This window comes from Quercus lobata, chromosome 7 (genome assembly GCF_001633185.2).
Source record: "Quercus lobata isolate SW786 chromosome 7, ValleyOak3.0 Primary Assembly, whole genome shotgun sequence".
Lineage (NCBI taxonomy): Eukaryota > Viridiplantae > Streptophyta > Magnoliopsida > Fagales > Fagaceae > Quercus > Quercus lobata.
In genome coordinates, this window is record NC_044910.1 from 6,171,551 (window position 1) to 6,198,305 (window position 26,755).

A 26,755-nucleotide genomic window follows, 5' to 3' on the forward strand; every position below is an offset into this window, starting at 1 on the left:
AGCTGCGAGTCTCTGTTTTCTTGCACACTCTTGAGCAATCAACACTCTATCTTACTCACTACCCTTACAACAAACTCACCTAAATACAGGGTTACTAAATGCTGAAATACAGGTAAATTTGGCACGGAATAAAGACAATAAAATGGTTGACTAAATTCAACCTTACAATCTCCCCCTTTGGCTATTCTGTGACAAAATCCTAAAACAGACTCTAGACTTAACATGTGAGTTGGGAACAATTGAACAAAACTCACTCACACCTAACTCTAGAAGCTGTGGAAGCACTGAATCATATGAACATATACTCCTGATAACCCAACAATACCCCATGACATTGTAAGCAGGAAATATAAATGCAATATGGAAAGGCAATATGTGATCAAGCAAAGATGGAGTTAAGAAACAAACCATGTCTTGATCAACCAAGTGAACACCACAAGGTAGTGATCACAGTGCTCATTCACACTTGGAATGAACACAAGGACATACAAGATAACAAGCACAAGGCAAGACACTTGTATGCTCAACACTCAACCAATGCATAACACACAAGGTATATGCATCTAGGAACAATCCTACAAGGGCACAAGAGAGACAGTACATAAACCAAAATGCAGAACATTTAGATTAAAGTACTGAATTCAACATAGCATAAAGGCTGCACTAAGCAAGGTACAAACCATATAGCCTACAAACTATGCATAAACCATTAACCCTAAAAGCTTACAAAAGCACATGGGTACAAACACAAAACATCCTGAATAACATCATCAAAATATATTAAAGATTAAACCAAGAGTATATGTTAAGAGTTAGAAACAACTATACACCAAAAACATAGTGTATCAAACCCATAAAAACATTAAATAGTCCAACAAACATAAATCTAAAACCATAAGTTTAGAGGATAAGACTAAAAACAAAAGTATGTGTGTGTGTGTACTCCCCCTATCACTATGCACACTTCCCTTTGAAACTTCCTCCCCCTTACTGAATGCTCTCCCCCTTTTTGTCACGAATAGCTAAAGGCTCTCGTCCAACTTTCGTTGAATATCATCTAGCTGATTCTCCATAGTCTCGAGACGCATTTGGACATGGTTGTTTGTGGAGTAGAGAAGTGCCACAAGCTCATCAACACGTTTCTGAATATGCTCAAGTACACTGCTGACTCTATCAGTATGAGGAGCAGTCTGTGCTTGCGGAATACTAGCCGGTGAAGCTTCAGGAACAGCATGTGATGTAGATGTGGTGTGTGCAGGTGTCTCTGATTCAGGGGCAGATGGAGTTACCGGAGAGATGTGAGCACTCCTTGGTGATTTAGAGGAGTGACTTCTGCTGGCTTGAAGAGTGAACATGGAAATGGGACGCTGACGGGTCAACATTTTTCCATCTGCAGGAGGAATAATGCCTTCACGAAGAATGAGCTTCATGATGAGACTGCAAAATGGAATAATTCCTCGAGCTGTAGTTCTACACGCGGTCTTCCTCAAGGTGTAGTAGATGTGAGCACATATATCAATGGGGGCTCCTGTAATAAGGTCACAAAGGAATAGAGCTCTCCCAAGATTGATGAATGTAGTGTTGGACAGTGGGTAGAGATTGGTGAACATGATCAACTTCAGTGTGGTCAGCTCAGGTGCAAACTTTGCGGTGCTGATGGATGTTCCAGTACTGGATACTTCATGATCGGATCCTAGGATTTGAAGAATTTCTCCAACTTCTGGAGTTCGTTCATCATAAGGAGTTAGATTTACATTCTGAGGTCTAGTGATGCCGAGAAGATCTGCGATGGAGTCGGGGAAAACACTAAACTCTGTTCCTCTGACCCAGAAAATGAGTTGAACTCCAAGATCAGTTGCATTGGAGAAGCATTCTTTGACTAGCTCATCCATTGGATCATCAAAGTTCCCGAACAAGTTTGCCCAATCTCATTTCTCAAAGATACGAGGGATAAAAGTGGTCCCTAAGGTGTTAAACTCTACCACCCGTTCCACTATAGTTGTTGACTTGTCAAAAACGTTTGAGTAGGCGTGTGAGTTAAGCGGAAGTCTGAACCTATCCTCATTGGGATCTTGAGATGCCTGAGATGATAGTCTAGTCCTTTTAGTAACTGGTGTTACTGGTTCGTTAGTAACAATGTCTTTACCCTTGGAAGATCGACGAGACATCTGCAAGAGAACAGGCCCACAGCAAAGAACCAAACAACAATACCACACAAGATAACTGTCAACAAGATTCAGTGTAAACAAAATTTCAATATATAAACACAAACTGAAGATAGTGCTGTCCCAACCAAACTACCAACAATACAAAGGAGCACAAAATGATAGGTGCAGCAATATGGTGATAGTGCACAAAGACATAGATGGACAAAAAAACTAACAACTGTCAGTGAGACAGTTTATCATGACCATGATATGCAAACAGATACAGCATTCGATCATTTAGAGCAGATAACATAAAGTACTCCACAAGAGATATGAAGATGGGAAAATATTTCAGCATGAAGAACAAATCATCCACACTAGAGCACATGGATGAGAGACACACATAATGTTATCATAAAACTCAGTAACCAATACTGAAAACCAACATCAATACTCAGGCAAGTGAAATGAGTAAGTCAAATAAATACCAAACCCATTTAAGAAAAGATTTTTATACTCAACAACGGGCAAAAATCAGAACAGTGAAAAACACATTGTGACCGCTCAACATGAAAACAGATGAGAGCAATATCAAACAAGACACGCCATACCCATTACACAAAGAGAGAAGTATTTCGAACACAACATCAATCTAAACAGTAACAAAAATATCCAGGAAAAGAAAAATGAGATTGAGAAAGCAAAGCCCATATCTTTTCTTGATGATTTGGATAAGAAATGAAGCACCAATGAGGGTTGAAAATGGATTCACGAAGTGTTTGGAAAGGAGGAAGTTTAGAGAGAAGATGAACAGTTACAAATGTTCGAGGGAAAACTGAAAAAGGTTTAAAAACTGCTCTTGTTTCTGCCAAACACGCGAATTTCGCGACTGTCGCCAGCTCAAGCCGCCAAAGCACTCAAGAACAAAAATTTGAAAAATTTTTCTAAGTGTTTTTCGCGACTGGAAGGTCTACCCGCGAGTGAGTCGCGAGCTGAGCCGCGAAAATCTCTGAGTGAACCTCGCGACTGGACCTTCCACTCGCGAACAACTCGCCAAAAATGACCAGCGAAGATGCGACTGAGGCTCGCGACTTGACATACCCGCGACTGAGCCGCCAAAACAGGGCAAAACAGGATTTTTGAAATTTTCAGATTTTTCAAACAAAATACTTTCCAAAAACACTTAAAATACTCAAAAATCTTTTTGTGCTTGAATTAACACAGATTGAGCATGTGAAAACACATTTCATCAAGTACAATCACACAAATGAATATGGCATTTATCGAACATTAACTTGTGTGTTGTGTGTGGATATCAACAATGAGATAGTCCTTAGTCTAATGTGAAGCTTCAATGATCAATTCAACCAAGACATACACAATTAGCACTAGATCATGTGACCCATCTCAATTATAGAAATATGTATATATGACCTCCCACAAAACTTGATAACATAACTTGGAGCTTAACATTTGACTCCACTTTTAATCAACATTTGATCTTTTTGATCTTTTGAGGCAATTTCCTCTCATTGTGAGAGTGATATTTGACATTTCACTTTAATGAACAAGCCTTTGGCTTATTGAATAAACATTCACTTTAATATAAGGTCGCTTACCCTTTTTCCTAGTCGAATACTAGAATGTACGACAAACTTTTGCAGCTCAATATCTCTTTTCATTTGGAGATTTACATTTGGTGAGCTCTTTTTAGCAAAACAAAAATAAAGAGTGGGAAGATATATAGACACAAGTCTATGCATGTCTCAAAATCAACATAACCATTCACTAATCATTCATGACAAGTTTGAAGATCTATTTACAACAATCACATAGATTTCAAGATTTTTCCCACAGTGATATAAGTGCATGAAAACAAGCAATGCTCGAAAATGCACAAAGCCATTAGCACAAAGGTACAAGGAAAAACAAGTTTTGAGACAAAAACTCAACAAATTCAATCAAGTTTTTTGATTTTCTAATTTTTTATGTGATTTTTGGATTTTTTGACACAAGAAACAAAAAGATTGATAAGACAAAATTAAAAATATTTACAAGTAGACAAACAAACAACCAACAGCAAAAATAGCAAGCAAAACAAACAAACATAGTCACAAAGCATAGGAAGTATTAATGCATGGACATGTTGTAATGCTTATGCATGAGTACCCTTTTTCACCCACGCGTCACTTGCGTTTGGGGTGATTTCCTTATAGGATTGGGTACGGGAGTTAGGGCTTTCAAACCTTCGTCAGAAGCTTTCCAAGCAGTTGGTGAATGCACCAATCATCTTCATCACGTTCATCATTCCGGGATCACCATTCTGATCTCTAGATTGATCTCCAGCCCAAATTCTTCTATCATTTCTAGGTCCTCCTGACCTTTGAGGAGTTGCACTATTCTTTGCTCTCAGCTTTTGGCAATTTAGTCGAGTATGCCCTTGAAGTCCGCAATAATGGCACACATAAGTTCCTCTAGGACCTCTTTGTGGTCGTGGACGTGACTTGGCAGGAGATTCAGACCTGCCCACAGACTGATTACGAGGATTTAACATCCGTTGGTTCACCAAATTCTTCTTCTCCTCCACCTCGAGCTTCTCACCAGTAAGGTTAGCTACAACTGGATCTTTGGCCTTTACAAACTTCACTTCTTTAGTGACATTTCCAGATGAACTACCTCCTCCGGTATATTCCAATCCGGATTTGTCTGAAAAGCTCTTTTGAGATGAGATAACATCATCTAGCTTCTTGGTGGTGACCCTCTCTACTTTAGCATTTGCTTGCACAACCTCACTCTCAAGAAATCTTACTTTTGTGTAAGTTTCGGACAACTCACCATTCAGTGTTTCTATCTCACATTTGGCCTCCCTATATCGGATTAGGAGACTTTTGTAGTCCTCCTCAGCCTTCTTCATTTTTCTCACAGCAGCCTTGGCCACCCTTGTGTACTCACCCGACTTCTCCAAGAGTGAGTTATAATTCTCTTGAAGATTTGTTGTGCTTTCTTCCTCTTCAGCATCTGATTCTTCAACAATTCCTAGTGATTCATCATCACTATGTTCTCCAAGGTCTCGTACAAGCAGATTCAACTCATCTGAAGACTCAACATGAGCAATAGTCATAAAAGCCGAATAGTTCCCCTCTCCATCACAGCTCTCTTCAGATTCTGAGTCAGACGAATCCGAGTAAGGTCGTGGCATACACTTTACCTTTCGATTTCAAATAATTCGGACATTCCTTCTTAAAGTGTCCATGCCCGTTACATTCGAAACAAGTGACACCTTGTGTAGGTTGGGATTCTTTTCCATCTTTCTTTTTGAAATCCCTTTTCTCCCTTCCTGAACTTTGGAATTTTCTTTTATCATCAAATTTGCCATTATTTTTGAATTTCAAGAACTTTCTGAAATTTTTGACAAGGTAAGCAACATCTTTGTCAACCACATCTTCTCCCGATGAGTCTTGATCTTCCACCTTCTCATTAATGGTCTTAAGAGCAAGAGATTTACTCTTCCGTTGATTGGGCAGCGACATCTTATAAGTCTGCAGAGAACCAACCAGCTCCTGTACTTTGATGTCATCAAGGTCATTGCTCTCTTCAATTGCTGTCACTTTAGCACGAAAACTTTCCCGCAATGATCGAAGGATCTTCCTTACAATCTTTGAGTCCTCTGTTTTCTCCCCCAAGTTGAACTTGCTGACAACCACTTCATTTAGCTTCCCATAGAAAGAGTCAAAAGACTCATCCTCACTCATTTTGAGCTCCTCAAACCGAGTGGTCAGCATTTGTAACTTGGTGTCTTTCACTTTCTTCGTGCCTTCATAGGTGGTTTCCAAAATCTCCCATGCTTCTTTGGCAACGGTAATATGAGAAATCCTGTGAAATTCATCTGGAGACACACCACAGAAAATAGCATTGAGTGCTTTACTGTTAGCATTAGATGCAGCAAGTGCTGCCTTATCCCATGTGGATTTGGCTGCCTCAGGTTTGGTCCAACCAATCTCAACAGCATCCCAAACGGATTCATCAATAGAACACAGAAAAGCTCTCATGCGAACCTTCCAAAAAGCATAATTACTACCATCAAAATATGGAGGTGCATTTAAGGATTGAGACCTATCCATCTCAAAAGGGAGTCAAGGATCACACAATGGTAATGAAACCAATAGCAGTGTACCCGCTCTGATACCAATTGAGAGTTCAAAAACGTGTACAAAACACCTTTGAACGTTTAGACCCCCAAATTACAACTCAACCAATTCAAGCAATATGTCAAACAACTAGTGTGCGGAAACTTAACACATTCTATAATGCGAAATTGGTTGAAACCTATCTAAGCCATAACAAAATAAAATCCACAGCAGATAATAAAAAGGCAAAGATAGAGAGGAAGGAAGATGCAAACACAAAGACAACACGCGATGTGTTATCGAAGAGGAAACCGAAGCCCTCGGCGTAAAACCTCTCCGCCGCCCTCCAAGCGGTAAACAATCCACTAGAAAATACAGTTGGGATACAAGGACAAGCAATAGACCCTCCAAGCCTAATCTACCCAATGCACCTAAGCCCTCCAAGCTTCTTGCTCCAACGAGGTTGCGCCGAACCTTTTTCTTTTCTAGCTTCCCGGATTCCGCTACTAGACCGTAGCATCAACCAATGAAGATTGGTTCCTTCCTAACTGCTTCTCAGAAATCCAAACAGCAGTCTCACAATGATGATGATGGTGAGAACCTGGTTTGGTATAATGCCTCTCAAGGATTTGACAATGGAGAGGAAGAGAGTTGAGGAATTTGAAGAGACTCTAAGGTAGAGATTGTGGGTGAAACAATCTGGTTTTTCTTTAGGGTTTCTCTCTCAAAATTCTCTCTGGAAGCTCTCTTTCAATCGTGGGTAAAAGGGGTATTTATACTGGAGTGGGAGAGGAATGTGAAACGTTAGGTTTTACAAAAACAGGGGTGGCTCGCGGCTTGACCTCGCGGCTTGACTAAGTCGCGAGATCCAGTCGCGAGATAACCGTATGGCCAGTTGTCCTGTTTTGTCCTGTAGTGCTCTAGCTAGCATGACTGTTCATCTTCCAGCATGCTTGGCACGTGTGCTGCTTCTGGCGGCTTGCAGCCGCGAGTCACCCGCGAGTCCCAGCCGCGAGTCTCTGTTTTCTTGCACACTCTTGAGCAAACTTCACTCTATCTCACTCACTACCCTTACAACAAACCCACCTAAATACAATGTTATTAAATGCTGAATTACAAGCAAATTTGGCACGGAATAAAGCCAATTAGATGGTTGAATAAATTCAACCTTACATATGTCTAGGCTTTTCTATACATGCATTATGCTTCTCAGTTATGTTGGTGGATGGGAGTTTTTCCTTTGTTAGATTATGCAAAATTACTACCAAAGAGCTGATATAAAAGAATTGATATCACCTTGGTTTCCTTCTTTATTAAGGGCTTAATGTTTTCCCTTTGTTGATGACACTAGTTTTCTGATTTGTAGTTTTGAAGCTGTGGTTTTAATATAAATGCAAATTCCAATCTTTTTAGTTAATAAATATTATTGCAGTTCGGTTGGTGTGTGCAGTGAACCTTTATCAAGCCGATAATTTTCGAACACGTTGGATTAAGTACTCATATATAACTCTATGATGAATAAGAAAATCCATTAGAAGGCAGCAAGATGCCACCTTGTTACCTGGAAAATATACAAGAGTGCCTGATGATATGACAAATAACAAGGCAATTTGAAGATTTGCAAAGCCAATGTTGAGTTCACCCAAATGAAATTTTCCATCTAATCCCATTTGTTGGAAATTTTTTATTTGTATTTTTTTTTTTTGGTTAATTTTAATTTCTTTGGACAAAAAATTTGGGTAACAATATTACTTTCTTGTCTAGTATTTGTAATATTAATTTCTACATTGGGTAAAAAAGACGAGTTAAGTGAAGAAAATTATTGGGTTGCCAAAATTGGAGTATTGAGAGAAAAGTGTATCATGTTGTCAATTGAGTGATCCAAGATTACACTTTCACTAGGATTGTAGTGAATATATAAACATCGTGTGTATATATATATATATATATATATATATGACACTCAGGGCTAATATAAAATTCAAGTTCATATGCTCAATTTTTGTTGCTGATTTTTGTTTGTGATTTTTAGGATTAATTATGCATTGTATGAAGAGCTTGATGCAGAATATGTGGAGCACACAAGAGATGTGTATGGGTAAGTTTGTGATTGTCAAAAACTTATTTTTGTGGTTGGTAAAGTTGATGTACTGCATAGCGTTTATGTTTAGACTTAAAAATGTGGCAGATAGCTCTAACGGATTGTGTTGTTTTCAATGTATGCTTTTGCATGATGTTGTTCATACTTCACTTGTATTTGTTGCTGTGTGTGGCCAAAATAAATTCAAGGTTGTAATTTAGATGTTTACACAAGGCAGTGTTGTGTTTCACATGTTTACTTGGCAGTGGTGTTGGATAATCAGTCTTTGTGGTGGCTGTTATGATTTGCTATGGTTGGTGTTCTGGGCTTGCTGACGATTGAGAATGAGACATTTTTGGGGGAATTGGTTGTGTAATTTGCAAGTTTTCAGGCTTTGTATATGTATATTACACTTAAGCCTAGTTAAAGCACTTTGATCCAAGTATTGTGCCATTTTGAAATCTCACAAAGATTATCCACAATTTAGGCTTCATCCTCCATTTTATAAGGGCAATGTGGGATTAGGTGAGAAAGGCGAAATAGTACATTTCGTCTGTGCTGCCATACGCATAAAACAATGGTCCTTGCATCTGCTGAATGCTGCACACAGGAACATTAATGCACAATTTCTATGTATTAGGTCTTGAGTGAGGGAATACTTATCAAAGAAAATAAAGGTCTTGAGTGCGGGAATGGCTTTTTTGGTTCCTATGACCAATTAATAAGGAATTGTAAGTTTTTACAACTTGGAAATCTCTCTGATGTACATTCATTATAAAAATTACTATATGAAATTTGTTAATGCTCTCTTCTTCTTTGTTCTTAGCGTTCTTCTTCTCTTATGTTTGTACTTCTCTTTCTTTTCTTGTATGTTTGATATGCTAGTGCTTCTTTGCATTTAGCAGTTTATTGAATATACATGTTTCTGACCTATAAAAAAAAAAAACAGTCATTCACAACAGCACTTGTAACTGGTTTTCCTATGTATGATTCACATGAGTGGACAAACCCAAGTGACTTTGAAGAGATTGCTCACTTACTGTTAATTTTTCTAGGGAGTGTCTGAAGCAAATTCCTCATGAGAGATTCTCTTTTGCAAAATTATGGCTTCTAGCTGCTCAATTTGAGGTCCGGCAGCTAAATCTCAAGGCTGCACGACAAATCCTGGGAAATGCAATTGGCATAGCTCCTAAAGATAAGGTCATTTATTGATTGAATTTAAATATGTACTATATTTGGCATATTCCACATATTCTCACACTTGTGATTTTGCTTTTTAACCCAATAGATATTCAACAAGTATATTGAGATAGAGCTTTAGCTTGGAAATATAGACCGTGGCTGAAAGCTTTGTGAGAAGTATTTGGAGTGGGCGCCTGAAAACTGTTATGCATGGAGCAAGTATGCGGAGTTAGAGAGATCTTTGTGTGCGACTAAGCGACCTAGGGCAATCTTTGAGCTTGCAATTGCCCAACCAGCACTGGATATGCCGGAGTTATTGTGGAAGGTACATGCAATAGTTTTTCAGTAAATTTTCTGTTACTCATAAAAATGAAAGAAGTTATTGTTTCTTGATTCTTAATCCTGCTATTCCAGAAATAATGAAAAAGGGGCCCTATCTGATAAATAAATGAAGTTCGTTCATTTTTTTTTTTGTTTTCAAAATTGGGTCAATTCTGTCTTATAGTGTGATTTATTTTGCCACTTGATATCCGATAATTCTGCGGATATGATGATCACTTTTTTGGTTACTAGTCTAGCAATTTGACTTAATTGTAAATGCACTTGGCATACTTTTTTAAAGCTTGTTGACTAAATTGATTTTTAGATAATTGGTAATAATACATTTATTTTTTTTGGCAAAATCTTATTGTTTACTTCTTTTAATTTATAATTTGATTGTGTTTAAATTCCATCACAAATAAAACAAGCTCTATCCCTTTTCTTTTGTTTTCTATGAATCGGGGGTTTTTGAGAAAGCCATTAACTACTACAGAACATCTGCACCTGAGTAAAAAGAGGAAAGAGCAATGCTACTGGAATGGTGGCTGAACATGGAGAGCAGTTTTGGGGAGCTTGGTGATATTAGTTTAGTCCAGGCTAAGCTGCCAAAGAAGCTGAAAAAGAGGAGGCAGATGGTGTATGAGGATGGTCCGGCTGGGTATGTTAATTAACTTATAAAAGTCATATTAAGGTTTGATATAATTGTGTTCCTTACATTCTTTAGGCTTTTCCTTATTTGCCAGTACTAACAAGTTTAAATTGGCAGGTATGAGGAATACATCAATTATATGTTCCCTGAGGAAGCTCAGACGACTAATCTTAAAATCTTGGAAGCTGCCTATAAGTGGAAGAAGCAAAAGATTTCTGATGAAGACTAGCATGGTTACCTGTTTTTGTAGAATTTTAGCTTTTGGTGTAAATACACAATTGTTTTTTTTGTATGTTAATTTGGTGAAAATGAAGTAGTTTAGCTGCTAATCATATTTTTCTGGAATGAACGATTGCACCCCCAAAATCAGTTGAGGGAACTTAAGAGTTGTACGGAGTGACTAGATTAGATTCTGAGAATTTATTATCATAGTGATGAATCAAGCATATCCTTCTAGGCTGAAATTTATTTTATCAATTCCTGAAATGCACTTTGAACTGATTGTTGATTATAGATAGTGTCATGTGATATCCACCATGGAGAAATTTTTCATAGACATTTTAATAACTTATGGTGCATTTACTGTGTTATTAGTAACGCCACAGAGATGGTAAGCTCTAGATGAATTTGCCACTGTACATGGCATTGGATGAAAGTTTTATATTGCATGCCTTTTTGATCTTAAGTTTTTCTTTTGTTTGGGTTCAGAGAGACTTCAAAAATGTAGCCAATAATATGGCTAAGTGCTGCTGTCTATAATTCAGTACTGATCTGTAACAGTTTACCATCATGGTAGGACCATATAGGCTGTTAAGACAATTAAATACATTTCATGCTTGTGAATGAAAAATAGGAGAAGCTTTATGCTTTATTCAGTTGCTGCAAAATTAGAGAGAAGAGATAGGAGTTTGATATGACAGATTTGGGTTTTTTTATTTAACAATAATGGGGTTGGAGAATAGGACTAAAAGTTGAAATTTTGGATTCTGACATGGTTATTGCTGAATCACAGAGATTCAGGCTGCTGGTAGTACATATGGAAACTATTTTTGTGTAACAACTTATGGAGAATCTCATGGAGGTGGTGTTGGTTGCATCATTGATGGATGCCCTCCTAGACTTCCCTTATCAGAAGCTGATATGGAAGTTGAACTTGACAGAAGGTATTGGTTGTTGTAGACTTTGCTCTTGCTCTATTCATTGCTGATGATAATGTGTCCTTTACTTATATGAGATGCCTTTATTGCGTGTTGGAAGTAGTTATGGTTACTGGGGTACTGATATCTTTTGATGATGAAAATTTTCTTTTTGAGGATTAAATTGTAGAAGTTGTTGTGTCCAGGAGGCCAGGTTAAGATTTTTTTTTTGGTTATTATTCAGATAAATTTGGTCAGAGTCGTGGTGCTCGGCTAAAATTCTTGTTTTTTTTTGGTTGTACACATGATTTGTCAACTACAGAAGTAACTACTGGCACACCAATATCTGTATTTGTGCCCAATACTGATCAGAGAGGACGTGAGTATTTGATGCTAGATAATTAAGTCATAATGGGTGTGAGGAGGAAATGTTTATGAAGATAAACAACTGCTTTGGAGGGTTAACATATTTTTGGCATTTCCTTATAAAATTTTCAGGATTACAGTGAAATGTCAACGGCTTATAGGCCTTCTCATGCAGATGCTACTTGTGACATGAAATATGGTGCAAGAGCAGTGCAGGTAATGTCTTTTGGCATTGAAGTTTAATGGCGGCGCTAAGCGCATTTTGGTAATTTATTGCACCTAATTTATTTGAATTTAATTTGTAAATGAAGGGTGGTGGTAGATCTTCAGCAAGAGAAACTATTGGAAGAGTTGCTGCTGGGGCTGTTGCCAAGAAAATCCTTGAGACCCTTGCAGGAACCGAGGCGTGTTTATTTTGTTGAGTTGCAGGCTCAAACTCTCTCTTTATCCTGATTCTTTATGATTACAAGGACTTTCTGTGTAATGCAAACATCTTGTTGTTGATTTTTGTGAATCTGTTCGCTCCTTGGTGTGTTTGTCTATTAATGTAGTTCCTTTCATGTGTAATTTTTGAATTAATTGCATACTCACTTTATTGAATACTTGTTCGCATTGAAAGGAAAATCATGATAATAATACGTGATAAATTGTGACTTGTCCCAAAAGTGTAAGCTATTAGGAAATGGTGAATTTAATCACATAACTATAATTCAAAAACACTCCCACATTATATATGGGCCCAAACTTGAACTCTTTACTTTCATATCTGCTATGGACTTAATGGACTTTGTACATAGTTGTAAGGCAATTACTTTCATATCTGCTATGGTTTTCCTAGTTGAATGGATCTAAGAGTGTTTTTGCAGGTAGACACCTTAAGAGAACTTCAGAGACTATATGATGAGCTTGTTGCTTCTGCTGATGCCCATTTGCCAATTAGTCAACAATTTGTTTGTATACAGGAGTAGGTGGTTGTGGTCTCGATTCATACCCCAATCTTCATACTCGCCTGTCAAGGGTCTACATCTTTTTGGAGGAGTAGGGACTGGAAAAACTATGTTGATGGACCTGTTTTTTGATCAATTGTAAGTTTGATATGCAGATTTGATCTGTTACAGTTTTTGGCTTCCTTGTTGTTATACATCTGTCATTTAACTGAGATTAGTTACGTGTTATAGATCAGGAATATGATTTAATTGATAACTGTCATAAAAAATGACTATTATTGTACAGGATTTCGACAAGGTGTGGCCAATCTTCGACTCGGCGCAATCGAGGGATTTTCGGAAGGTGAAATTTTATTTTTCATATTGGGAGTTCAGGATTTTTTTGGTTTTTGTTTTTTGGGGGTTTGAAATTTGAAATTTTTGTGTGGGATTTTGGTTGGTTAGGTTGTGCAAGGGATTATTAGTGAGCTCGAATCACAAGGGGCTCTTCCCAGAAGCAATTCCAGGGTTTCCTCGCTCGCCACGTGTTGTGGACCCAGGTTGGTTGTACTGGATATTGAGGGTTTAGTACAATTGTGTTTGGTTTGTGAGAAAACTGAGGAAAGTTAAAAAAGAAAATGGAAGTTTATTATCTGATCTTGAGTAAAAGCCAAAATGGGCGGTGTTGGGTTTGATTAAGTGGGAACTTTTGGTTATTTACATTGGTCCCAGATGGAAACTGTATGATTTTTAAGTTTCTTTCTTTCTTTATTTTTGGGAGTTACGGAAGATAAGTGTATTGAGGATTTAAGAAATGCTGCATTGTGAATAGTATTTGTTAGAAGCCCCAATTTTGTAATTCATGAAACGTGGGAACGAGCACGTAAACATTTTTGCTTCTTTTGTTCTGACAATGCTTGCTAACTTCAAAGTTGCTTAATTTGCATTTTTAGGATGGTGGTTGTCAATGTAACTGAAGTAGATTATAAGCTTTATGTGTTCGCTGCAGATTTGTAGAACTCTGGTGGCAACTTTCTTTGCATGCTTTGCGAGAGGTTCATAGACGGACTTTTGCAGCTGATGTAGCTTCTAATCCACTGCCTGGATCGCTGACCGATGTAGCCTTTTCCCATGCAGCCACATTTCTTCCTGTAACAAAGGTAGTACTGTTTTTATGATTTTTTTTCCCTTTTCACACTTGAATAATAGTAGCAAAGCATAACTATTTGAAGTTAGTGATAGAAGGTGCCAGAAATGTTTATCTCTGAATTTCTGAAGATCATGATATATCTGTATTCATATAGGGTTTATGTCAAAATGAGGTGTTTGACATTATTGAAAATGAATGACAGTCATAGTTCTCTAGTTTCAACGCTTTCTTTCTTTTAGAGAGCTAATTTTCTTAATTCTAATATGATGTGGCCTTTTGACATTGAATTGTCTTCTTCTGAAATTAAAAAGCCTTACATACAAATATTGCTGTTTCAAGGATGTCACATACATTCTGTGTTGGGTGCACCAATGTTAATATGATCTGTATTAACTACTTGGTTTTCTCTAATACTTACTGTTAGTGTAATGCTAATAATGGTTGATACCATGTTTAAAAAAAATCATGTGAGTGTGTGTTTTGACTTGTCTTACTTCCTCTTCTTTTGGTTTAAGTTTTTAATTGGCTTTCTCATTACCATCAGTTTTCAAATCTACTTGACATTCAGTAGCAGTGATATGAACCTCATGTCTTAAACAGGCAAGAAAAGCGGTCGAACGGAGAAGATTTCTTATGAATGCAGAAACAGCAGTACAGCGACAAGCTATGTGGTCAAATTTGGCTCACGAAATGACTGCAGAGTTTCGTGGTCTTTGTGCTGAAGAGGTATGGTGCAGACTCATCAAACATTCATGGGATGGGCTTTTGGTTAATAACTAGAAGATTTATGTTCTTGCACATGGCTTTGTAATTTTTCTTATGCTTTTTCTTGGAAAACTTGGACTTAGACTTATTTGCAGCAAGAGCTGGAAAAAATGCATGACTTGAGAAATAAAGTGAAGTCAGAAGGGGAACTCTGGGATGACCTTGTATCTAGTTCAGGTCAGAATTCCCATTTAGTTTCAAAGGCTACTCGCTTGTGGGAGTCAATATTAGCTTGTAAAAGTAAGCGTTGGAGCACTGGTTCTTTTCGAATTTTCTTACAGAATCCAAATTATTTCATTTTAGTCTCCTAGATTTATTGAGGTTGGTAATCTATATCATTTAGGGATTAATACCGAGTATGGAAGGATGAGTGCTTTTGTTTCTAAGATTGTACGCCTTCCATGATTTTGTTCCCTTCTTTCTAGAAGTGTTAGGCATTTTACACTGGGGAGAGTAGATAATTTAGTTCTTGTCCTTATTTAAATCTTGTCTCATGTCTTCTTAGAAAAAAAAACATTTGAGTGCAGACTAGTACAGTACATCAGTTTTGTGGTTGACGTAGTTTGTGCCTGCTGTTTTGTGAACTTCAGATGCAGATTATAGGTTAAGAAGTGGCCTTCGTCATAAGGCTTTCTCCTCTAATTATTGTACTCTCCTTCTAAGGCTATTATTGTTTTTAGTTTTGGATGTAACTTTATTTTAAGGTCATATTATGTCAAGGGAAATTCTGAGATTGATTATATCAGTGAGATTTTGCAGTAATTACCGAGGAAATTTTTGAGAAATACTTGAGCTGTCTTTCTCTGTAAACTGACACGTGTCTTGGAAAATAATCCATGTTGCTTTGGTTTCTGAATGAACAAGAATAGCTGAAATTTTTTTTCCTTCTTTGGTTTACTTTTCCTCCTTTCTTTCTTGTGATTATACTCTGATGACTTTAAAGCTGATCATTTTAATGTACAGGTGAACATGAAGTTCTTGCCTTAGGTCCTATTGAGGACTTGATAGCTCACCGTGAACTCAGGTAATTTAGCATCCCATGTCTTTCTAGTTTCATAGATGCCATTTTCCAACACACCTACTCATGCATAAATTTCCTTTTTAGGTACCGCATCTCTGGATCATCTTTGCTTGCAGCTATGGATCAGAGTTCTCAGGTTCCTCATTCCGATGTCTTATCAGTCCAGCCTAGTGACCTACCTACAACACATATGGATGACAAAGAGCAGAGTGGTGGATCATATGTCAACGTAAATAGGGAAACGCTGAAGAAGAACTTAGATTCATCCCATTCACAAGTAAATGATGAAACAGTTTCTCGAGTAGATGATAGAAGTGGAAGAGTCCAGCCCACTGTTGATGTAGCTGAAATCATCAGGCGTTGGACACATGCTTTACAGCGTATTCATAAGCAGTCACTTCATTTGGTATGCTCTTTTCTTTAAAGCTGTTTTTTATTATGTAACATTTTTTATTAGTCATTGTTGCAATGGTGTGTTTGAGATTTTGGTTGCAGTTGAGACATGTTATTTAGTGATTCAAATTACTAGTTCTGGAACTTGATTGAATTTAACACCTCCACTGTTATTCCTGAAATGTTATTGTTCTGCTGTTACTCTAGTTTTTATCTCAAAGTTTGGTTTGATAGGTGATTTTGTGCTCATAAATTAGGTGACAACTGTAGAAGATGTACTTTGGTCACTATTGTATTTCACTCATACCAGCCCCTATACGGCTACTTTCTCCATCTTTTATGTTAAGGAAATGGCTCTTGGTATTTACTCCAACGAAGTCTTTTGCTGATTTCCTTTTGAAACATGGGCTGACCCTTTTTTTTATTGGTAAGATGCACATTCCCCCTATGGGCTTTGATCGCACGACTTCACCGTCTGCATGTTCTTGTGGGAGGATGAAGTGCCACTTGAGCCACAGCTTGTTGGCACATGGGCATACCCTTGTTAGCCTGCATGCTTGGATAGCCTTAGAAACTTCATTTATGGTGACTCGTAGGTTTTTTGGTTTTTCCAGAATGGACCAACAATTCCCTTGCTTAAAAGTTTAAACACTTCCATTTCATGCTGTACCATCCTTAGTGATTTTTTTCTGTTTGTAATATGGATTTGGTATTTAAATCACTTTAAAAACAAAAATTAGAGAACTCCATCCTGTTTAATGTGGTTTTGTTACTGTTTTTGGTTTTGAGATAAGGTATTGATTTGCCCTTCTCAGTGAAGTATTGTTATTTTTATGTTGTTTCATAGGCAAAAGCTAATGATGGAGAAGGTCCAGAAATTTTACGAAACACACAGGATGGTGGTACAAGTGGCCATGCTGAGTCTTTAGCTGCCACTCTTGCTGAGCATCAGCAGCACTTAGCTAGCTTTCAGGTAATGTGTAATCAGATATTCTTCATGCTATTCTCCTTCTTATGCCATTTAGAGCCTTTGGTGGCTGGGAACCTCCCCTCCCTTGGGTTTACAAATGCTGTAAAGACTCTGAGCCTTACCCATTTAAGGAATCTGGAAGAGGTATGTGTCCACTCATTCCTGTTGAATGCTTTACTTTTAGTGTGAAATGTATCTGTATTGTACTGTCACAATTTAGACAGTCAAATCATTTAGGATTTACCATGTGGATCTTACTTGGGAGTTGGGACCCTAATTATTTGTTAGCCTCAATCTTGTGAGTCTTATCAAGGCCAAGAGAAAGGTATTTAAAGTTTAAGAACTTGTGTTTCAGATTCTTATCTCTTCAGTGGGCTTTGCTCTCACCGTCTCTCTCCGCAAACAAAATAAGCTGGCATCACATACCTTTGTCCTTTCACAACAAATACATGATTAACATATTCTGCATTCCTTTTCTGTACCACTGCCTAACTTTATTGAGAGCTTTCTTTCACTAAAAACCTTACTGAGAATTTAACTTTTCCATATGGTTTTCACAATTGTTAGATGTATCATTCTGAAATATTTTGCCCATTGTCTTGCAGCTCCACTGTCCGAAACTGAAACAGCCTTGATGGAGAATTGAAACAGGTGTTTGGGCAACCTTGCTCTTGTGTTCTCGAGCCAGATAATTTGGTTGCTGTGATGGTTTTGTTTTCATTCCACAGTGGGCATACTCTCTCCTCCCCATTATTTTTGTATGACACGGTGTTTGTAGGATATCTCTTTTCCTTCTTCATCTTCTGTATATTCTGCCCACATATTCGGCACATTTTTTATCCTATTGTGGAGGGAACTATGAGCCATTGGGCAGCACCTTTTTAGATGCTTGACAGGTGCCTGGAACTTGAGATGGTTGTACTGTATCGGAATGCTGACCTGGGTGTTGGCCAAAATCTGCAGCCAACCAATAGAGTCCGAATTTGAAAACTTCCCTTGACAGTCGGTTCATAAAATGTTACTCAAGAAGAGAAATGCGGCATCCCATGGTTAGAAATAGAACGTGAAGGTTGGTTTCTAGCCTGACAAGTTTCTGGCAGCAATACCACATTCACTTAGCATCCTGTTTTAAACTGTCAAGAATGATTGTTGATGGACTGTTTATTATGTGTTTGATAGATGTGTATCACATGAATTTGATAATGTATTTTGCGATTCATCAGGAATGAGAAGTTACTGTCTGTAACGGTTGGATTACTTTTATTTATTTTGTTGAGCAAGGCCATGTTTCGTTAATTCAGCTTAACCATGTAGACTCCACTTGATTCTACTAAATATTAATTCTTCTCAGTTTTGCAGCAGTCACAACCGACTTTACTTTTTCTTTTAATATTTTTTTTTTAACAAGAGGAGTCAAGCTCACCTAATACGGGGGAGCTGGTGGGTAGAAATTGATCACACTCCTTTGGGGGAGAACAAACATATTATCTTTATGAGATACGATCTTTTGCAATGTGCTTGATCAGAACTTGCATAGACACTAACTTATGATCGGATTACATCACTTATACATGAGGTCATTATCGGTGCCTGGTGAAAAATAATTCAATTACGGTTAACACAAAAGCAAGCCGTCTGTCAAATTGCATGACAAAATGTATTCCTAGACTTCTTGTTAGCCTCAGAGGCCTGGCCCAATTGAAATTAATTTGTTTTACACTTTAATAATTTTAGTATGTACAATGAAGGAACAGATAAATTTCTGAAGGAAGCATATCATTGGCTGAGGAAGTGTGATCATGGGCTGGCACCTACCATCATGGTTTGGTCGAATATAAGCTATGCGAGAGTTGTGCCAGTGTGATCTGATTGAACCACCTTAAACTCTATGCAGGTTTATTTGGATCCCATGATTCATGAAGCACATGGGCGTAAAATTGGATCAATAGAAGAATAACAAATAATTTAAAATAAAAGGATCTATAGAATTATAAAAATAAGTTTTTTCATAAAAAAAATAAGCATTTTCTAATTTTTTTAAAATATTATATAATTATGTTTTGTCTTTTTCTCTCTATACTTTATAGCACATACATATATACTATAAATATAATTAAATCAAAATCCGATTAACTTTTTGTACGCTGCTAAATTTTAAAGGCTAGTTAAGCTTCTTTTCTTTTTCTTTTCTTTGTTTTTGAGAGAAAAATATGCTTCTTCTTGAACAATTTTACTAGTTTGTTACAAATAACAAGATCATTAACTTCAACCAAATGTGATTTAATCCTTGAAACACCTTGATCGAACTTATGTTCACACTTACATTTCTAAAAAAACTGTTCTCATTTGTACAAAAGAAAAAAAAATGTGAGATTTAAAAAAAATAATAAAAAAAAAAAAAACTCAAATTTGATGTTCAGTGGAACTCGAGTTTTATAGACTCGAGTTCCATTAAGAACTCAAGAATTTAATTCTTGAGATCAAATGTGCTGAAAACTCTGTTTAGTCCAAGAAGTTGCTCTGTTTTGCCCTGTTTTTTCAGTGGAACTTGAGTTTCATAGACTCGAGTTCCACGAAGAATTTTTTTTTTTTTTTTGCTCTGTTTTGCTCTGCTTATTCCTCAAACCATTCACTCGGAATTTTTTTTTTCCCTGGACATGCAGGCAAACCAGAAATTGAAATGATGCACCTGCTAAGAAACAGAGATAGAGAAGCTGAGAATGTAATCCATAAACACTCATTGAGAGGCAGAGAAGCTGAGAATGTAGATACACTAAAATTACATCAAAACGCGTTCTCAATAGGCACCAAACTATAGAAACTATTACGCTCTCTACATAAACATGGTTTTACAATTCAAATGCACTTACATCGCAATAAAAGTCATTCGCAATATATCAACATTCTAAACATGCCCAACCACGCTTAATTTGCAGTTCTAACCATATTACTCAGATCACAATCTTCATAGAGGTACATTGGATAGAGAATTACAAGTATATTCAACAAAAACCAAAAAGTTAACATAGAGCCAATACAACATAGTCACTTTTCCTAACATCGACGGTCTGCACGACAAAAACGTCGTCCATGGAAGCATGCCTGAAAAACGTAGAGTAATCATGTTAGGAGACAAGATAGTAAACATTAGGTAAACATCGAATGAACAACAATTATTTAACCGATGCATAACTTTTCCATGTACCAACCTAGTGTGGAACATGACCACTTGTGAAAGCGCCACAGGACTACGGACATTTTCTGCGGTTATGCCCAAAAGCATGACATAGTCCACATGTCTGCTTGGGTTGACTCTCTATCAAATCTGCATCCTCTCTCCGCCATCCCAGTTCTTGATCCTTATTCCTCACTCCATCCATCTCATTCCTTATTCTTGACTTTACTGGTCGACCGTTGGCCCACAACAATGCTGGATTAGGCAACCACTTTGGCCCCATGGGATCCCTCCACAATGACTGTGACTTAGGAGTCACAAATGCATGCTCATAAGTGTTAAGGGCATTGTTCAAACCATAACATGGGTGAATATATGTGGTTGAATCAATATGTAAATAGTCACATACTCTAATTGCATGTGAACATGGGATCCCTATGTTGTGCCATTTCCCATAACTGCATGTTCTTTTCTGCAACCGAACTTCATAATTGTGGTTTCCCCCTCCTGCACTACACGTGTTGAGTTGGGTAACTACTTGAAATATCAGCTATTCATTGTTAAATGGCTTGAGATAGCGTTTCTTAGATTTACGTTTATTTCCATCCCACATGGATAAGGCATATTCACTCCATTTCTTACCCTCTGACAACTCATAATGGTATTCTTTGTGCCGGTCCTGGAAATATTGAACAAGTTTGTTACAAGTGAACTCAACCAACACGGCAATAGGATGGCCCCGTGCACCTTTCAGTACACCATTGAAGTACTTTGATATATTGGTTGTCATTGCCCCAAAATGTCTCCCACCATCATGTGACTGGGTTCACATATACACATACTCACTCATTAGGTATGTGTATGGAAAATAATCTTGATTCTTTTCCTTGCCATCCTTCCCCGTCACCTTCTTCTTACTTCTAATGGCCTCCATTTCCACCTGCTTAATGGTCTCTATTATGATATCAAATTTAACTACCTGAGTAGCATATCCCGCTTTCAACACCGCTGACTTTAGAGTCGAGTTCTGAAAATGTGTGTTGAAGTTGCTAGCAACATGTCAAAGGCAATATCTATGATATACCTGTGTTCTTCCATCATCCTTTCTAGGCCAGTTTGCAATGACATTTTTGATACCAAGATGTCGGTTAAAAATTATGCAAATACCTTCGTTAGGTATCACGTGACCAATTGCATCTTTGAGGCATTGTAAAAACCACCTCCAATTGGACCCTAACTCAGAATCCACAATAGCAAAGGTGAGAGGGAATACCTTGTTGTTAGCGTCAGTTGCCATTGCAACCAACAACTTTCCGTGATATTTACCATACAGATGGCTCCCATCAATACTGATAAGCAGCTTGCAATATTTGAATCTATCAATGCTTGGACCGAAACACCAAAACACATAATTCAAAAATATTGTGTCATCTTCACCGGTGGATGTGGTACAATAGAACACCTAGGTAGTCGGATCCTGATCAATACATGCCATTAGCAACTTTTGCAACCTTTGGTAAGACTCTTTCCAATTCCCAAACATCTTTCCAATCGCCTTTTGTTTCCCTTACCTTGTAGTAAGAAGGCTTATGGCCCTCATATTTCGACTCTATCATAGATCTGAGACGCTTAATTGGGATAGTGTGATCCTGATAAAACCTTAAAATGTATTCTTATTATATATCTATGTGGGCATTATCTCCTTATTACTATGCTTAATTTGTATAATTAAGCCATGATTTGCATTAGTCCCTATTATTTATCTTTACATAATTTCTTGAATAAAATGCTATTCATTGTGTTTAATTTTCTACTTTCAGGAAATCATGTGAGAAAGATGAGTTTATAGGAATTTGTGAGAGAATGGAGGCCAAACTAGAATTAAAGTAGAGCTAAAGGACTATACTTAAATGTCTAAGGAGGTGCAGCTGGAGTACTTGGATCGTCTACCATGATTGGAAGCCTCAAATAAGGAAAGAAATCAAAGAGGCAGAATCTGAAAAGGAAAAATCTGATTTGAGCATTGATCAGTATTTTGGATGTATCTCTCTCCTCAAAAATCCAATTGGCACAAGACTGGATGGGTTGGAATCGTGACTTACATATCTACAACTTTTCAGTTTTGAGTTTTTTTGAAATTCTCAATTTTTAAAGACCGAAATTAACTCACAAATTACTGCTGTAAACCTAGACAGAGATTAAATAGTAAATGTTTTATTTTCTTGGGACACTTAGACATTAGGGTTTTGAAGGGAGGCTATGTGGAACAAATTTTGGCAGAGAAAACCTTGTATTTTTCTTTCTCTAATGGCAACCTAAACTCTTTGCTAGGGCTAGGGTTTATGTTTCTTTTATGCGGTATGAATATTCAATGTGATTCTTTTTAGGATTTTATCAACAATATATTTGATTGTTCAATTAGATTTCTTTTGATATATTAGTTCTTCCATGCTTTCAATAAGTTCAATCATGTTTTTCTTATTGTTTAGATGAATTTCTAATAGTTTCAAATAGAAATCAGGTTTTAAAGTGAATGGATTTTTCTGGAAACTTTTTTAACCGCATTATTAATCAAGGTTATCATGCGTTCTTGAATTGTCTCAGTTCAACTAAATCATAAGTTTTTAATTGTATAAGAACAATCAATTATGAAATAGATATTTTCTTAGATCACAAAGAATTTCATATCGATATAGGGAAACATCCTAATGCCCTAGTATTTACATTATAAATTTAAATCAGTTTTTATTATTATTCTTGTTCACAGTGACCAAGCAAAAGTATTTTTCTTTTCACCCAAATTGTTATTTAATTATATTGTCTTTAAATTCTGCTCCTTGTGGTTCAACCTCGATACTTTGAGGATTATATTACTATGATTTCCTGCACTTGGTAGTGAGCAAGCAATTTTGGTGCCGTTGTCGGGGAGCTGCTGCGTGTTCAGGGGCAATTTTTTGGAGCAAAGCATAGCTGGTGGAAACTTTTCTATTGGTACTTCGTTCCATTTTTTTCCTTATTTTGTTTTTATTTTTCTGTTTGTTTCTAATTTATTTTATTTGATTGGCATTCATTGTTGCATGAGCATTTGGGTTACAAACAAGAGAGGTAGATTAGAAAATTTTGAAACTTACTTTGGTAATCTTTTTGACACACCTTTGCCTTCACCTTCTTCATCAATCATAGGTGATGAAATACGTAATAATTATGAGGAGAATAGAACAACTATGTATGAATTGTTGCATCCCACACAAAATTTTGTTCCTTCATGTATCATGTTTCCACCTAATGCACCACATGTAGAACTGAAACCAGGTTTATTAGCAATACTTCCTGACTTTAGGGGACAAGAAAATGAAAATCCTTATGTCCATGTTAGAGCTTTTGAAGAGGTAATTAGTAGTTCTATGCACAAAATGTTATTCAGACTGCTAGTTACATTTCTTTCCTTTTTCACTTAAGGATAAGGCAAGAAGTTGGCTTTACACATTGAAACCTAGGTTTATAGGTATTTGTGGGGAGATGGCCAAAGAGTTTTTTAAGAAACACTTTCCTCCCCACAAAGTCTAGCAAGTAAAAAGAAGGATAGCTAGTTTTGTCCAATGAGAAAAATGAGACCTTATACCAAGCTTGGGAAAGGTACAAAGATCTTTTCAATTTCTGCCTAACTCATGGGTATGAAGATTAGAGGTTGGTTAGCTATTTTTATGAACGGCTTACACCTGGGGACCAACAGTTTGTTCAACTCTCATGCGGAGGGGACTTTTTACAAAAAGAACCTGAAGATGCAATGGATTATCTTGATAAGATAGCTGAAAACTCTAACACATGGACTGGACCTAGCCCTATGGACTCCACTGATAGGACTAGAACTAACGCTACCACTTCTAGTGGAAGTGTTTTCAAGTTGAGGGAAGATGATAACATAAGTGCAAAAATCAGCATGTTTACTAAAGAAATTGAGGCACTCAAAATGAAAGGAAGTAGGAGTGTTAGTGCTACCTTTAGAGAGGACCCAATGGAGGTGTGTAAAATCTGTCATGAGATAAACCATGCTACAAATGAATGTGCATCACTATCATCATTCTTAAATGTGCTAGAAGAACAAGTACATGCATTTAATTCATATTGGCCAAATAATTCTTCATATTCTAACAATTATAACCCAAATATGCGAAACCATTCGTATTTGAGTTATAAAAGTGACAGTGTGTTGAATCCTCCTACTTCAAGGAATTTTAATTCACCACATGCATCATCATCATCATCATCTAGACCTTCCTTGGAGGATGCACTTAGTACCTTCATTCAAAGGCAAAGTGAGCAAAATCAAAAGTTTGAATCCAAGCTCACTAGGCTAGATGAAGAGGTAAGAGAGACCAAGAGTCATATAACTAGGCTTACAAATTCATTGAGTGGGATAGAGAGAGGGAAGCTTCCTTCCCAAACTCAACCCAATCCCATCAATCAAATCTAAAAATTGGCTCTAAGGATAAACATGAGGAAGTAAAAGCTGTAACCATTTTAAGGAGTGGTAAAGAGATTGATAAAAGTTCTCCTTTAATAACTAAGAAATCTAAGGAGACCCCAGTTGAAAAAGAGAAGGATGAAATTGGGTCACATGGATTTGGTGAAATTGTAAAACGCCCAATCCCTCCACCATTTCCACAAGCCTTAAAATTACCTAAGAAATTGGACACCACATCTGAGATATTAGAGCATTTGCATCAAGTCAAGATAAATTTGCCATTATTGCATGTTATCAAGCAAGTGCCTGCATATGCCAAGGTAATTAAGGACTTATGCACCATCAAGAGAAATCATCATGTGAAAAAGACTGCATTCCTAACAGAACAGGTAAGTGCAGTTATTCAACATAAGACCCCACCAAAGTATAAGGATCTAGGTTGTCCTACGATCTCTTGTACTATTGGAGATTACATCATGGAGCATGCATTGCTAGATCTTGGGGCAAGTGTTAATTTGATCCCATTTAGTGTATATCAAAAACTTGGACTTGGTGAGTTAAGACCTACTTCAGTAACTTTACAGTTGGCTGATCACTCTATAAGGGAACCGAGAGGGATTGTTGAGGATGTGTTGGTGAAAATTGAACAATTTTGTTATCTTGTTAATTTTATTATTCTAGATTACCAACCTGTTTTACATCCTAGTGTTCATACCCTTATTATTTTGGGTAGACCTTTTCTTGCCACAGCTAATGCTTTAATTAATTGCAGGAATGGAAGAATGCAACTCACTTTTTGTTCCATGACTTTGGAGTTAAACATATTTCATGTGGCTAAACAACCACATGAGGATGATGACTGTGCTTATGTGAACCTCATTGGGGCGGTGGTTCAAGAAGAGTTTAATAAGAATTGTTTTTCTGATCCTCTTGAAACTCTTCTTAATAATTCTGTTGGTTCTTATGATTTAGAATGTGATATTCATGTATTTGAAAATTTTTCTTTGTTAGATTCCTCACAGGTTTTGGAAGAACAACAAATGATGGCAATTAATAAAGGATGGAAGCCTTGCTTTGAGGAGCTACTAGAAAATGAAAAAAAAGCTCATGCATTCAAGTGAAGAGGCACCACAGCTGAAGCTGAAGCCGCTGCCTGGTGGTCTTAAATATGCATATTTAGGCCCAGGTAAGTTAAAACCTAGATGGGATGGCCCTTTCATTGTAAGGGAAGTGTTTAACCATGGAGCTGTAGTAGTTGAGGACCCTAGAGATGGTAGGATTTTGAAAATAAATGGACAAAGGTTAAAACCATTCTTAGAAGGAGTATACTAGAGGAGAAGACTATGTCACTGAAGATCCCTTCCTATTGGGATGCTACGTGAACTCTGAAAGAGCCTTATGAAGTTGTACCATATTTGTTTTAATTTTCTTTTTGCCTTTTGTTTTTGTTTTTTTGTTTTTGTTTTTTTTTTTTTTTGTTATTTTTCTTTTATGTGCTAACACTTGCAGCTGTGAAAGAAATTTCAAAAGAAAAAAACAATTTAAATGCTTAAGGTAACTTCTTCCCTTTATACTTGAATTTATTTTGGTTTTGATACATTAAGGACAATGCAATATTTTAGTTGGGGGGAGATGTCTACACATTTTGCTACACCTTGCATGATTTTTTTTCTTTCTTTTTGGTTGCAACTTTTCAATTCCGAGGAAAAAAAAAAAAAAAAACCTTGAATTTGAATGTAGTAGAGTTATAAGGTTTATTTTTATATCATGTGATGGAATGAATAATACTGAGTTGGTTATACTATTTGCTATATTAAGACTCTTTCATGAAGAGCACAATTGGAAACTTTTGAGCACAATAGCCAGGTTAGCGGACGGTTGG

At 37.0% G+C, this 26,755-nt stretch overlaps 2 protein-coding genes and 1 long non-coding RNA gene across 5 annotated transcripts in view; all 3 read left to right on the top strand.

The window, feature by feature from the left end:
* The window catches only part of LOC115952909, a 34,082-nt gene extending 21,216 nt beyond the window's left edge, over positions 1 to 12,866 (top strand). Inside the window, exons 2-9 of one of the 3 annotated variants that reach the window (XR_004083593.1) lie at positions 8,307 to 8,372; positions 9,410 to 9,554; positions 9,643 to 9,861; positions 10,351 to 10,515; positions 10,624 to 10,739; positions 11,519 to 11,669; positions 12,141 to 12,224; positions 12,320 to 12,866. This is a non-coding gene — a long non-coding RNA (uncharacterized LOC115952909). Of the gene's footprint in view, positions 1 to 8,306; positions 8,373 to 9,006; positions 9,086 to 9,409; positions 9,555 to 9,642; positions 9,862 to 10,350; positions 10,516 to 10,623; positions 11,670 to 12,140; positions 12,225 to 12,319 lie in introns of those variants that run through there. The other 2 variants (XR_004083591.1, XR_004083592.1) reach the window with 2 other exon arrangements.
* Positions 12,867 to 13,223: 357 nt separating this feature from the next.
* Positions 13,224 to 18,479, top strand: LOC115951455 (AUGMIN subunit 6-like). The gene is made up of 9 exons (XM_031068661.1): positions 13,224 to 13,298; positions 13,400 to 13,494; positions 13,944 to 14,094; positions 14,685 to 14,810; positions 14,933 to 15,089; positions 15,813 to 15,873; positions 15,955 to 16,276; positions 17,111 to 17,377; positions 17,839 to 18,479. The coding sequence occupies exons 1-9, from the start codon at positions 13,224 to 13,226 to the stop codon at positions 17,866 to 17,868; spliced, it is 1,284 nt and encodes a 427-aa protein (XP_030924521.1). The 3' UTR covers positions 17,869 to 18,479.
* Positions 18,480 to 23,632: 5,153 nt separating this feature from the next.
* Positions 23,633 to 25,994, top strand: LOC115951456. The gene is made up of 3 exons (XM_031068662.1): positions 23,633 to 23,797; positions 24,094 to 24,774; positions 24,897 to 25,994. The coding sequence occupies exons 1-3, from the start codon at positions 23,633 to 23,635 to the stop codon at positions 25,992 to 25,994; spliced, it is 1,944 nt and encodes a 647-aa protein (XP_030924522.1).
* The last annotated feature ends 761 nt before the right edge of the window (positions 25,995 to 26,755 follow it).